The sequence below is a fragment of the Ceratotherium simum genome, chromosome 23 (assembly GCF_057802395.1).
Source record: "Ceratotherium simum simum isolate JZ-2026a chromosome 23, ASM5780239v1, whole genome shotgun sequence".
Lineage (NCBI taxonomy): Eukaryota > Metazoa > Chordata > Mammalia > Perissodactyla > Rhinocerotidae > Ceratotherium > Ceratotherium simum.
The window spans coordinates 2,299,410-2,313,626 of record NC_141922.1 but is presented as its reverse complement, the minus strand read 5'-3'; the positions used below and the strand labels follow the sequence as shown (position 1 = coordinate 2,313,626).

Below are 14,217 nucleotides of genomic sequence, written 5' to 3'. Positions count from 1 at the left end.
AAGAAACGCCCCCGGGAATGAAAGCCCCTGGGCTCCCCGCCGGGCACTGGGGGCCTCGTGCCCTGTCCCGCTGGTCTCGTTACACCCTCCCCAACCCGGTGCCTGGGAAGTGGCAGGTGCCACCCTGGTCCTCAGGGCCCCAGTGTGATGAGCCAAACCTGTTTCTCGGCGCATCATGCCGGCGTCTCCCTCCCTCGCCCTCCCCTCCCACCTCTCTTCCCAGCCTGCCTCCTCGGAGGAGAGTGACAACCGCAGCCCAGCCCTGCCCTCCATCCTGCCACCAGGCACAGCAGATTGTCTTCTGAACCCCGACATCCGACCCACCCTTGTCCTCGCTCCCCTCACGCCCTCCCCCCGAGCCTGAGCCAACCACTCCCTCACTCAGTCCTGCGTCTCCCAGGCCTCTTGGTGGTGCATCCCCAAGAGTGCCCCAGCTCCACACGGAAGCCTCGCTGCCACAAAGGCCTCGTGACCTGCACCCCGGCCATGGGCTTCAGCTGGGGGCTGTTGACGAATTTGGAGGAGACAGTTTTCTCTGGAGGTTGAACTCCCTTCTGCAAACTGGTTCCCAAAACCCTTTTCATGGAGGAGGCAAAGGCCATTGTCATCCATTCCAGGTCTGGAGTGGGGCAGGCTGTTGGCCATGACAGTGAGAGTGAGCCTGGGGGAGGAGGTGAGCTGAGACCCCAGGGAATCCTAAGTCAGAGAAGGGGACAGTGAACCCAAGGAGGAAATGTTAGGGTGGCCTGGGGGAACCAAATCCCAAAATGGTTAATTTGGCCGGACGCCAGCTGGGGAAGCAGCTGGGGTAGGAGAGAGCACGGGCACCTCACACAACCCCACAGCTCGCTGCCCTCCCAGCCCTCTGTATCCCTCAACCAGCGCCCTTCCTCTCCTGCCACCACACCAAGTGTGTGACCCACCTCCTGGCTTCCCTCTGCTCATGCACCACTGGCTCCCCACCCTTGTGGGGCCACAGGCCTTCTTTCCAGTTCCTCTACCCCGTCACTGCCACCACCACCACAGCCATCATGGGCGAGCCTCTACACAAGCCGCCCTATTGCTTAGGGTGCTCCTTCCCCACTGCCCTGCCCACTCCTCCACTCCCTCACCCCTAACCTGCTGGCCCTCCGCTCTGCCCTCTCCATCCACTCCTGCCTGGGGTTCCCTTTCTACCCCACTTAGGGCTTGTGCCTGCGGTCTGTGTGCCTGAGCTTAGGTTCCAGCAGGGAAGAGGCCCTCCCCAACAGGGGGTCAGGTTCCTGGAGAAGGACCCCGAGATGCTAAAAGACCGCTCAGAAGTGAGTTCCAGGCTAATCAAAGAAGTCATGTAAAAGGAAGTTATTCATATGTAGAGACTGTTTTTAAACAAATAACCTTTTCAAGTTATAAAAGATAGCAGCTCTCAAGAAGGGAAAGTTGGCTGGGGCCCCGGAGCGCACACTAGTAGGCGAGAATCCCACTTCCGGGAATTTAATTTATGGAAAAAATGAGAAATGCATAAAAAATTCACTATTCGAGGGTTGTTCACAGGTTTAAAATACTCATACATCTCATACATGTGCAAAAATAGAGGAAGAATGGGCAGCATTAAAAATCATGTTTCTGAAGACTATTTAGTGACGTAGGGAATTGCTCAGGATCCCACAGAGAATGAAAAAGTTACATGATTCTAATTTAAAGTTAAGACCTTTCTCACGGTGTTGGGATTCCCAGTGATTTTTTTCCTGTACTCTTTTCAAAAATTTCCAACTTGTCTGCAATGAGCATGGATTACCCATATCAGAAAAAGAAAATGCATATTTAAAACCAAAAATGATGTGAAGTTTAAGAAAAAGACGAGAGAAACACTACCTTAGGCCCCGGGGAGCGGTTGGGCCCACCGGCCGGAGGGGGAGCTGGCATGAGTGGTCTCTGCCCAGTTCAGGTCCAGAGGACCTGGCAGCCTTGGGGAGCCTGAGGAGAAAATGGGGCAGGGGGCAGGTCAGGCCTCAGGCCTCGAGCAGGTCTCTGGGCAGGCTGGGAGAGGCCGGCGTGGGCAGGTTCATGGGGGCAGAACCCCAGCCCCTCTCGGCCTGTGGGCACATCTGGGGCCCGAGGGGGCCGTGCGGGCCGGAGGTCACACTCTGACCGAGCAGGGTGGCCTGGATCCCACCCGGACGGCAAGGAATTTGCCCTCGGAGAAAGGCCCGAGCATGAACGGCCACAGCGGGGGAGGTTCCGAGGACATGTATGAGTTCCCAGGGCAGAGACGACCAGGAACGGGGCTCGCTCCCCCTACCCCTGGAGACCGAGTCCCCCCCCGAGGGAGCAGTCGTGTGCCCCACTGTTCTCAATGTCGGGTTCAGGAGAGGCCCGTGCGCTGTGGGGAGACTGAAGAGAAGACAAAGCGGGTAGAGCGGCCAGCGATGCAGGCGGGGTGGGCTGGGGGCGTCCTTCTCAGGCAGAGCTGTCCAGAAGGGGCAGTGGGCAGGTCGCGGGAGGTGGCGATGCTGGGACCATCTTGAAGGAGCTGTGGGATTTGAAACGCCCAGCCTCCCCCGGGGGCCTGGCCGTCTGGATACCTCCCGGAGGCCCCTCTGCCAGTCGTGAGTCTCTGTCCCCAAGGCTCACTGGGAACGTATCTCCTGAGAAGACGAGTTTGGATGCCACGGTTCCCCGGCCGGCCCTGTCCCTAACAGCCACCCTGACCTAAGAATTCCGTCCTCCAACAGACGCCCGGGGCAGTTGAGGGAGCCACAGGCTCGTGCCCAGGAGTCAGTTCTCTGGGCTGAGAAGGCCGCGGTCTGGACGCTGCGAGGACACCCCAGTGTCTGCCTCGCCACCTGCCCCACCCCGGACAGGTCCCTGGGACAGCCGTGCCACCCTGCCTCACTCAGCTGCCCTGAAACAGGACCTGCAGCTCCCCGGGAAGCCGCCTCAGGCCGCGGCCAGGCTTTGGTTGAGGGGCTCCTCTTTCGAGAGACCCGTGCCCACTTCTGACCGCCACCAGGAAGCCCCTGGGAGTGTGTCCCCAATACCAGCACTGCGCTGTCACCTGCTTGAGTTCATCGCATGGGTTTGGGCTCGCTGGGTCTTTCCAGAGCACATGGTGCCCCCATGTCCCTGCCCAGGGCTGGCTGTTCCCGGGCCCTGCTGCCTGAGGCTGTGCCCCTCAAGCCCAGAGAACAAGGCAGTGCAGAAGGTGGGGAGGCTGCTCCCCCAACACTGGCCACTGCCCCTAGGCACGTCCACTGGCGTCCCGGTCACAGGTCATAACTCCACTGGAGGACAGCTGGGGGGCGTGGCTAAACCAACTGCTGTCCTCAAAGGGTCTCTGGGGACCCCGAGCCCCCTCCCTGGGGGGTGCTCCCTGAAGGGTCTGAAAAATTAGGAGTAAATCCTTCTCCCTATCCCACTGCCCCCCAACAGGGGCTCTGTGGCCAAAAGTTGCCTCTGGCCTGGGCAGCCAGCAGGCCCCTCCCTGGTAAATGCCACCACGGGGCCTCGGGACAGACTCCTCCCCCGGGCACAGGCCAGCTCACCAGCAGGGCTGTGCCTCGTGGTCTTCCTTAGAACAGTCTGAGGGACCACTCCCCTGAGGAGCGGCTGCCCATTCACAGTTGTTGTTCTTGTGCTTTTTTCAGAATTCTCTCCTCTGGGAGAAGCTGGCCTGCCCCAGCCACCCTGGGGCCCTGGAAGAGCCCCCACAGAGAGCAGGCTCCTGACTCGTGGGCTCCTGACGGGTGTCCAGCCGCTCCGGAGGGAATCGAGCAATGGTGCGGCTCTCCGGGTCCTGAGCCTCGGAGCTGCGAACTGCGGAGACAGGAGGGTCCCCCTCCTGTGGACAGAGGGTCCGGACTCGAGTGGGGCCCCGGCAAAGAGAGGCGAGAAGCCTTGCAGGTGGTTGGGGCTGAGGAGGCGAGTGGGAAAGAAGGGGGCCGAGGAGAATGCGAAAGGGCCTCTCCAGCCACTGCAGCCTCCAGCCACGGGGCTGAGGAGGAAATTGGTCCCTGAGGAACCTGGGAGTGGCCTCACAGGAGAGCCTTTCCAGAGGTTTCTACCAGAAGCGGCCCCACGCTGACAGTGCCCTTGGAGAGGTGGCCCCAGGCTGTGAGATCACAGGGAGGCTGGGGCCTGCGGGCGGCTGACTGAGGCCTCATCTCTGCAGGCCAGTCTCCAGGCCAGTCTCCAGGCCATCAGAAAGCTGGGTGCAGAGAGAAAGCCCCAGAGTGAGGCTTCCCCTGGGATGTGGCAGCAACTGCCTCGGGGGGTCCTTCCGCTTCTGGGTGGGAGCTTTCTCTGTCCACGCTCTCCACTCGTGGAGAGGGCACTTGCCCTCCACTTGCCCCCAAGGGCAAGCTTGCTGCCCCTCTGCTCTGTGACAAGGACGAGTCCTTCTCTGACCTCTGGAGGATATGGAGGGGGGCAGGACAGGTGACCCCAGTGCAGCCCGGCCCAGCCTCTGGGAATCTGTAGGGACACACTGGCTTTCCCCAACCCTCACTAGACACGGTGGCATGACCATTTGCCCATGGAAGAGGGGCCAGAATTGGCCCTGAGGATGTGTCATGGCAGGGAGCTAGCTAAAGACCCTCAACACCTCCCAGATCCCAGTCAGGTGGAGCTGGACCCCCCAGGCCACACTGAGGTGATGTGACACTGGAGGACAGCGGTCCTCAAAGGCCCGGCATCTGAATCAGGGCTTCAATCCCTGGGGCTCCCGGAGGAAGGCACTGTTTCCATGGTGACAAAGGGCTGCCTGGGGAGGGGGGAACTGCAGGCCCTGTTGATAGGTGGGGAATGGGGACATAGGTGACCTCTGCATTGGCGCTCTGAGCACACGGCAGGCCGCGGGTGGGGGCCACGCATGGGCCGGGCCTGGGCTGGCGGCCACGTCCAGGGCAAAGGAAGTTGCCCAGTGGCTGGTTCAGAGTGGACGTAGGGGGTCTGAATCAAAGGGCGCAGCCTGAATGCTGAGCAGAGAGGGCGCGTGGGCCGTGGTGAGGAAGTGTCCCACAGCCCCTGCTCGGCAGGCATCCACTCCCCAGGCTGAGGGGCTAGGAGGAGGGCCAGGAGAAGGCCGTGTCCTCAGGCTCCCACTGTTCTTTCCCAGGCCCTCAACCCAGCTTGGAAGGAGGGGTCCCAGGAGGAGTAAGAGAGGGAGCTAGGGGAAACGGAGCCCTGGGTGGTGTTGGGGACAGTGTGGGCTGCAGGCTGGGCAGGCCCCCGCTTCCCCAGGAGCCGGCAGAGGGCCCTGGGGAGACAAAGGCTCAGACCCTGGGGATGGAGCTGACGGGGTCTGTCGAGGTTGGGGTCAGTCGTTAGGCGGTGAGCAGGGCTTAAAGAGCAATTCTTAGAGAGTAGCGTTCAGGTGCCAGTGATGTGGCCAGCGCACTCTGGTTTGGGGACCAGGGATAAGCGATCCAGAGGTCTGAGGAAGCTGGGGGACGGCCCTCACAGTGGCAGGGGGCAGAGCCGGGCACAGCTTGGAAGGCTTCTGGGAGGAGGCAGGATCCTGGGTGCTCTGATGTGAGATGAGTGGGCAGGGGATGGGAATCACGGGGGTGGGGAGGGGCGACATTAACAAGGAGGGGCTGGGGAAGAGGGGACAGGGTAGCAGAGCGCTGGGAGAAGGAATCCCAACTTCATGACAGTGAGACTCTGTGGAGACAGGAGCCTGGCTGGGTGTCCCCTCGCTACCCGCAGCACTCAGGAAGGGTGGGAGGGACCGCAGGCTGGACTCTGGAACCCTGAGACCCAAGGGAGGGCGGCCGGGGCAGAGGGACGCCAAGCGGGAGGCACTGGCATCCAGTGGGGGAGACTCCTGGGCAGACCAGGTGCGCTGGGGAGAGCTCCAACCCGGGACACTCCCGTCCTGGGCAGCGGGGTGTGAGCTGGGGGCAAAGACAGACTGGAGAGTGGAGAGACACCAGAGAAGGGCCGCTCCCCCCAGTGGGAATCCCCCCAAGGACCCCCACAGGGTCACTGCCGTCTGCACGTTCTGGGGTCCTCAGCACTTTGTTCTTGACTTCTCTGTGTGCCCCAGGCACCACTAGAGTTGGAAAACCCGGGACCGGGTATATAGGAACCTGGACTGACCAGTAGAGAGAGCAGCGTGGGGGCGCGGCCCCCACCCAGAGGCCCTTGGCCGAGGAAGGCCCTGAACGATGTGAGCCTGCAGTCCCCAGCCAGGTCTGGGACAGATGCTGGGGGCCTGGGCATCCAACCTGCTCACTTCACAAGGGGCTGGCTCTGACCAAGGCCACACCCACTGTGCTTGTGGCTGGTGGATTTGAGAGTTTCGCCATGCTCCCCGCCCCCCAAGGTCCACGCAGGGTGGAGCTGGGTGGGCAGGACGGCGGAGGCCATGCAGAACTCAAGTTTCAGGGGGATCCCACATAGGTGGGGAGAGATGGGGAGGAAAGACACAGGCTCTCCTGCAGCCCATGGCTCCCACACAGGCTGCCACGATCTGAATCCTTCATTCGTTCAACATGGGATACTTGAGCCCCCAGAATGTGCTGTCCCCCATCAGCTTGGGAAAGGGAGAAAAAGATGTGACCAAGGCAATCTGTGCCCTTTGGGCCTCAAGGCCTGGGAGGGAGACAGATTCCTAAATGGACAGCCATTCAACAAGGCCAATGCCCAGTAGAAACAGTCAGCTTCTGCCTGGAAGAACCAGGGCAGGCCTCTTGAAGGAAGGGGCATTTGAGCTGGGGCTTGAAGCATAGATAGGAGTTTGCCAGATGGTAAGGAAAGAAAAGGTACTGCCGCAGCGGGAATGGCGTACAAGGTCATGGAGAGGGGAAAGACCTAGCCAGTCTCGGGGCAGGAGGGTGGCGCGCAAGGGCCAGGCCAGGTGGTGGGTGTGTGCTTGCAGGGTGGGCTGTGGGGGACCCCGTAGTCCACGTGGCAGGGGGATGGGGGTGGTGTCCTTTTCAAATGCAGGGCCCGGGATTTAGGGTCTGTCTTTCGGCAGAAGGGAGCCTTCTGAGGTTCCAAAGCAGCAGAGGCAAAGGGGGCTTCAAGCTCAGGAAGGCCGCGTGGGGCAGCTGGGGGGGGCCTGATGAGAAGGCCCGTGCCCAGGAGACCAGGCGGAGGCCGAGCCAGGCTGAAGCTCCGGGCCACCTCGCTTCCTTCCGCTCCATTCAGCCAGTCGCTCTGAGGTCACTCGTGGCGTCCATGTGGCCCAGGCTGGGGGCAGGGTCAGTCACAGGGTGATGGCACGTGATGTGGTGTCGATGCCCCGTCAGACTCCGCGACTTCCGCTTGCTCTGCTGGGGCCCTCAGCCAACCTTCCCGAGGGGCTGCCCCCCGTCTCAGTCTCAGGCCGGAGCGAGTCCCAGCTGCCCCCGTCTGTCTCCCCAGAGCCCCCAGAAATCTTTCCGGCCTCTCCCCCACACACCTCCTGCTGTCTCCTTCCCACCTCTTTCTTCTGATTCTCCGTCCAAGGGCTGGCCAGGCAGGGCAGGAGTGGGGCCAGATGGGGCCAGGGAGGGAGAAGCTGGGAGGGGCCACTCCAGTGGGTGTTGGGGCCGCCAGGGGGAGCCCACAGAGGAACGTGGGGGAATGGGCATCAGGGACATCAAGGCGCCTGCAGCCAGGTGACCCTCAGATCTGTTCCTCCACCATGGGCTGTGTGGCCTTGGGTAGATTACTGAGTCTCTCTGTGCCTCGGTTCCCCATCTGTGAAATAGCGCCTGCCGCGTATGGTTGTAACGAAGGTTGACTGAGCATTTGTCTGTAAAGTGCTTGGACACACAACAGAATACAGGAGAAACAGCACTGTGAGAGGAGCCGTGTTCACACTCACTGGAGGCGGGTATGGGTTAGGGAGGGGGGAGGGCTGGGGGGTGGCGCAGGCCACGTCCTCAGGTTGGGTAAGCGGGGAGATGGTGTCCGAGAGGGTGACGTTTGGGCAGAAACGGGCAGAAGTGGGGCGTGCACAGGTCGGAGGGGCCCCGGGAGGGAGGAAGTCCAGGCACGAAGAAGAGCACGGGGCACAGCTCTGGGGGCCGGGGCCTTGCACGGGCAGGCAGCACACGGGCCGGGGAGGCGGGGAGGGGCTCAGGACCAGGGAGCGTCAGCGTGGGGTCTACGCAGGGAGCCACACGCCTGGTGTCTTCTCCTCACGCACCCCTTCCCTCCTGGCTTTTCTTGACAAATGTAACATCAGCACCCCCACGGGCCAGGCGCTGGGTGGGAGCCCAGAGTGCTGAGGGCCGAGGGATAGCTGCCCCGAGGGGCCCTGCTCCAGCTGCAGGACAGCAGGGACCCTCACTCTGGCCTGCAGTCACACGGCCAGAAGCTGAGTCGCTATGGGCTCAGGGAGCCCAGTTACCTGTGATCCCCTCTGGCAGGTCTAGGATTTCCACCCTGAGAGTAGACCACAGCGCTGCCTGATCTTGCCTGCCCCTTCCACTGCAGGGTCCCAGCACGTGGTCCCAGCACATCCCCACCACAGGTTGGAACCGGAGCCTGGTAGAAAAAGAGGGGACCTTGTCTGTGGTCGGGAAGGGAGAAGCAATGGGGTGAGCGGGCGGCAGGTGGCGAAGAGAACGCCGGGCTGCTGGCCAGGAGCGCGGGGCCCCAGACGGCTTTGGCCGAGCTGAGGGAACAGGACAGGTGCAGGTGACCTGGGACATGGCGCCAGCCTCTGTGCCTGCTGTGACCCGGGTCCCTGAGGGGCTGTGAAGAGGACTGAGGGCACTGGGAAAGGGCCTGGCTCCGGGCAGGTGCTCAGGCACCTCCCAGCCCAGGCTGCATCCCTGGGGGGCGACAGCAGGAAGGAGGCCAGGGAGGGAGTGGGCAGGAGCAGAGCTCCAGGGGCTGACCCCGGAGGGAGAGGGAGTCTGGGAAGAGGGGCAGCTCTGTCCCTTGGGGCTGTGGGGCCCTGGCAAGCCCTCCCCTCCGAGCCTGCGACTTCGTCTGCTGTCGGTCGTCCCGGGAATTAAATGGAGTCGAATGAGATGATGCTGTCAAAGCGCAGCCCGGGCCCAGCCGCCCTCCCAGACAGGCCCTCCCCGCTCCGCCCGGCCACAGGCTGACGGGTGATGGGTTCTGTGTCCTGCAGCCACGCCATGGCAGAGCCTGTGTTCATCACGGGGCCCGGTGCTGGCCGGTGGGCACTCTGTCTGTCGAATGACTGGCACGTGGACAGCATGAGGACGGAGCGAACGAATGAGTGGACAATGAACAAAGGAAGACACAAGAGAAAACTCAGCGAGCAGCCAGCCTCCTGGCCTCCCTGAACGGGAGCCCCACTGTCAACTCTCTGCCCATGCCGCTGTGGCGTCTGCTCGCCCAGGCTCTTGCCTCCTCCGTCAGTCTCTCTCACACGGGAGATTTGAAGAAGCTTGGAGGAAAACGTCTCCGTCTCACCTTTCCGGCACATGGTGATGCCCAATAAATGTTTGTCGACTGAACGAGTGAGTGAGTGGACGAGTAGCTGAGCAGAGGAGCGGGCAGAGCAGGTTTGTGCATGGCCGCTGTGGGCCAGGCCTGACACCTAGGAGGAGGCTCAGGGTCTGGAGCAAGTTTGGCTCAGCGGGAGCGGCCACGGGTGGGCAGGCCCCACTCTGGCCAGGCCAGAAGCCCCTGGCAGAGAGCCAGAGAGCCCCAGGACGCACAGCCAGCGCCAGGCCTCCACACGGCCTCTCAGAGCCCGGGGACCCGGGACGGGCAGGGAGACCTCTGCCCACACCCCTGACGCTGGTGTGGGAGCAGCCGTGGCCTGCGTGTCCGGGGCCACAGGGCCACCCCTCCCTGTAGTGAAGGAGGGACGCGGTCGTCAAGGGGGCAGAGAGCCGACTCCCGGGAGGAACCACAGAGGGGCTGGACCCCACCCGGCTCCTCGACTGCCCATCCTGAGCTGTCCGCTCTGCGGCAGGGCCCACAGCCGAGGGGTGGGCAGCTGTGTCTGCTGGCAAACCTGGTCCCCTTTCTCCAGGGTGGGTGGGCGGGGGGCTGGAAATGATTAAACTCGCAGATTCCGACACTTTTTCTGAAAGGGAGAGGACTGGACAGGATGGTCTGTAAGAACCAGTTCTGTTCTGGCAGTGTAGGGGTGGTGTGTGTGATTGCGTGTGTGTGCGCGTGTGTGCATGTGTGAGCATGTGTGTGTGTGCATGTGTGAGCACGTGTGCGTGTGCACGCATGTGTGTGTGTATGCATGCGTGTGAGTGTGTGTGTGTGGGGGGGTGCTCATGTGCTAGCCCAGGTGACTGGTCTCTCTGGGGATGTCCCAGTCTCAGATCTGTGACCCCAGGAGGTGGAGCCCGGCACAGGCCACCTAAGCCTCCCTCAGGTGGGCCGAATCTCCTTGTTCCCAGACCAGGCCTCTGCCTCAGAAGATATGTGCATAGCAGCCTGGCCCAGTCAGAAAGGTGGTGGGTCGACCTCCTCTGGGGCCCCCACTCAGGCAGCTGCACCCCACGTAGGCCTTGGACCCTGGCACCCCAAGGCCTGACGGCCCTTGCTGGAGCCAAAGTAGGGGCATCATTATCCTTAACAACACCTCAGGGCAGTGACATTTCCTTGCTTCACCGTGGTAACTCACGAGTCCTTGTCGGTGGCAGCTCTGATCACAGAGGTGTTGTTTCTCCTTCAAGGACCGCCTTGGTGACAGTGCGAGGTGACACTGTGGGAGGGAGCAGTGGGAGCCCTGGCGGGCGAGGAAACGGGTGTTCCCTCTGGGGGTGGGCTCCCACACCCTCTGTGTCTCTGGGTTTGACAGTCATTTGACAATTCCTTCACGCTTTCCTTGGCCACCTCTCTGAGGCCGGGATTGTCCCCTCCTCTCAGCAAGTGCCATTGAAAGGACCAGCTCACTTTGGGAGAAGCTGCCTTGGCTTCCCTAAACTTCAGGCCTGGAGAGGACTTTCGTGGCCAATCCCCGCCTCCCCCACAGAAGTTCCTGCCACGGCATCCCCGGCCCAGGGCCATGCAGCCTCTGGCTGGTTAACTCCAAGGCTGGGGAACTCACTCTCTCTCCAGGCATGTGAATGAGGCAGGGAGGGAGACAGGATAAGGGTCATTTAAAGCCCCAGATTACCCGTCGAGGGCAGTGGTAATGAAAACATCCCATTTCCCCAAAGCCAGAGAGGTTTTGAGGAAACACCCTCCCTGGGTAGAGCTGGGTGGGCACAGGCAGCCCCGCTGGGGCCCCCAGAGAGGAAGGGACCACTCGCACTGAGCAGACATTGGAAGGGAAGGTATTCTCAGTGTAGGCAGCAACTGCTCGAGTTCACCCAGGGGAGGAATCCGAAAGGAGGTCTGTGCAGACCCAAGTGCAGCAGTGGGGGGACCGCAGACCACAGTCCTGCGCCTGGTCAGCCACCGTCCTGAGTGCGCTGCAGAGCCTGTCCCACCCTGTCCTCCCCGCCCTTCCCCCAAGGCATTCACCCAGTGCTCCGTGTCCTCTGGGAGGGGCCACCTGCCCAGTAGGGGGTTGCGAGGTTCAGGGGTTCCCAGGAGCCATGGGGGTGGGAGAGGGGAGTTCCGGCTGTGCTGGATGCCCAGCGGTTTGCCCCCTGGCCGGGCAGGCAGCACGGGGCTGAACCGCGCGGGGGCCTATGCCTGTGCTCCCTTCTCTTCCGTTGGTCTGTGCGCCCTCCTGCCCCCAATCCACACCGTCTTGATGACCGCGCCTATTCAACAGCCTTGAAATCGGGTAGCTGATTCCTCCTTCTTTATTATTTTTTTTTTAAAGATGTTATTTATTTATTTATTTTCCCCCCAAAGCCCCAGTAGATAGCTGTATGTCATAGTTGCACATCCTTCTAGTTGCCGTATGTGGGACGTGGCCTCAGCATGGCCGGAGAAGCGGCGCGTTGGTACACACCCGGGATCCCAACCTGGGCCACCAGCAGTGGAGTGCGCGCACTTAACGGCTAAGCCACGGGGCCGGCCCCCTCCTTCTTTATTCTTATTCAAAACTATTTTAGCTATTCTAGTTCCTTTGCCTTTCCAGATAAATTTTAGAATAATCTCATCTATATCTACAAAAAAAACCTGGCTGGAATTTTTATGGGAAATGCCTTCAACCTGTATATCAATTTGAGGAGAATTGACGTCTTTGCTATATTGAGTTTCCCCACTGTGACCATGGTCCATCTCTCCACTTATTTAGAGCTTTTGGTCCATCAGTCTTTGTAGTGACAGCATGCATGTCCTGAACGTGTTAAGTTTAACTAAGTGTTTCATTTTCTCCAGCAATTGTAAATGGCATTGTATTTCTTTTTCTAATTCCACAAGTTCATTGCTAGTAGAAATATACAGTTAGTTTTTGTGTTGATTGTATCCTCGGCCTTATTGAACTCACTTGTTAGCTCTAGGGGTTTTATTTGTAGATTCTGTGGGATTTTCTACACAGACAATCATGTCATGTGCAAATAGGGGCAGTTTTATTTCTTCCTTTCAATCTGCATGCATTTTATTTATTTTTCTTGCCTTATCACAGTGGCTAGAATTTCTAGGACTGTGTCGAATGTGTGGAAAGAGCCACATCCTTGTTTATCCTGATTCCAGGAGGTGAACACTTGGTCTTTCACCAGGTATGACATTGGTTCTAAGTCCTTTGTAGATGCTCTTTATGAGGTTGAGAGAGCTCCCTCTATTCCTGTTTTTCTGAGAGTTTTTATCATGACTTGAGTGTTGAACTTTCTCGACTATGTTTTCAGCATCGATTGATGTTGTGCAATTTTTCTTTCTTTGCCTGTTAATATGGTGGATTACATTTCTTGATTTTCAAATGTTAAGGCAGCCTCATGTCCTAGAAATAAGCCTCACTCAGTCACAGCATGTGACTATTTTTATGTACTGCTGAATTCTGTTTGCTACTATTTTATTAGGGATTTTTGTGCCTATATTCACAAGAGATTTTCCTTTTTTTCATAGCATCTCTGTCTGGTTTTGGTATTAGCATAACACCAGCCTCATAAAATGAACACTGGTGAAGGACTGAGCCAAGGACTGAGCCAAGGACTGAGAGTAACAATGTAACACAGTGCACCTGCCCTGGGAGGTGTGCAGAGGGTCAGGACACTTGGAAAGGGGGCAAGAATACAGGTACTCCAGACAAGGGGACCTCCAGGAGGAGAAGGGGACACTGCAGGGGTAGGGGACACCACAGAGGGGGACACCACATGAGGGGGAAACTGCAAGAGGGAGGACACCAAGGGAGGGGGACACCACAGGAGGGGGACACTATGGGAGGGGACACTGTGGGAGGAGGGGACACTGTAGGAGGAGGGAACATAGCAGGAGGGGGACACCACAAGGGGGACCACAGCAGGAGGGGGACACTGTGGGAGGGGACAGCACAGGAGGGGGACACCATGGGAGAGGACACCACGGGAGGGGGACACTGTGGGAGGGGGACACCATGGGAGAGGACACCACGGGAGGGGGACACTGTGGGAGGGGACACCACGGGAGGGGGACACTGCGGGAGGGGGACACTGTGGGAGGGGACACCACGGGAGGGGGACACTGCGGGAGGGGGACACTGTGGGAGGACGACACTGTAGGAGGGGGACACCGCCGGAGGGGATACCACAGGAGGGGCTGCATGAACACGCTGGGAAGGCCTGACCCATCTCAGAGCTGCTGCAGGACCAGAGCTGGCTCCTCGGGCGGTGCTGGCGTCTTGGGCCTGACCCTGAGGGTGACTACCCAGAGCCAAGGAGGGGGTGGGGTCGTCCTGGCAGAACCACACCCCCACCTGCCTGGAGGAGCCCAGAGTCTGGGGCCCATGTCACAGAGCTGTGAGGCCACAGCCAACAGGGCCGAGACAGGGCCTGCAGTGGGGTCCAGGACCAGATATGAGGAAGGAGCAGGGGCCTGCAGGCTGACGACCCCCAGGGAGGCCCCCTAGGGAGGCCTGAGGCCCTCGAGGTTACTAGGGACGGGGTCACTGTGGGTGCAGGAAGCGCATCCTCGGATTTCACCAACTGTGAAGTGCGCACATGTCAAAGCTGTTGTGAAACTCACCAGTGAGGGCCCAGTAAAAGGTCACACCCAGTTCAAAGGAAACTTCAGAGAACCACACGTACTAGGGAGGGAGAAATGAACTTACAAGTAGACAGGGCCGTCGTCACTCGCGTGCCGCCAGACCCACTTGGTGTGTGTTCCGTGGACGGGAGCCACGTGCACTTTGATGAGTTTTCTACTCCTGGCAGACCTGTAAAGCAGCTCCGAGTGGACGAAAGCAGTGGTCGCCCAGGAGGGTGGGCA

General features: G+C 60.2%; 1 protein-coding gene across 1 annotated transcript in view; it reads right to left on the bottom strand.

Moving 5' to 3' along the window:
- LOC106801890 (maestro heat-like repeat family member 5) overlaps positions 1-14,217 on the bottom strand; it is a 71,076-nt gene that overhangs the window by 42,644 nt on the left and 14,215 nt on the right. The window contains exons 7-8 of the mRNA XM_087447100.1: positions 3,709-3,820; positions 474-619 (exon numbers count right to left, since the gene is read on the bottom strand). Of these exons, the coding sequence (XP_087303226.1) occupies positions 474-619; positions 3,709-3,820 (258 nt within the window). The remainder of the gene's footprint in view (positions 1-473; positions 620-3,708; positions 3,821-14,217) is intronic.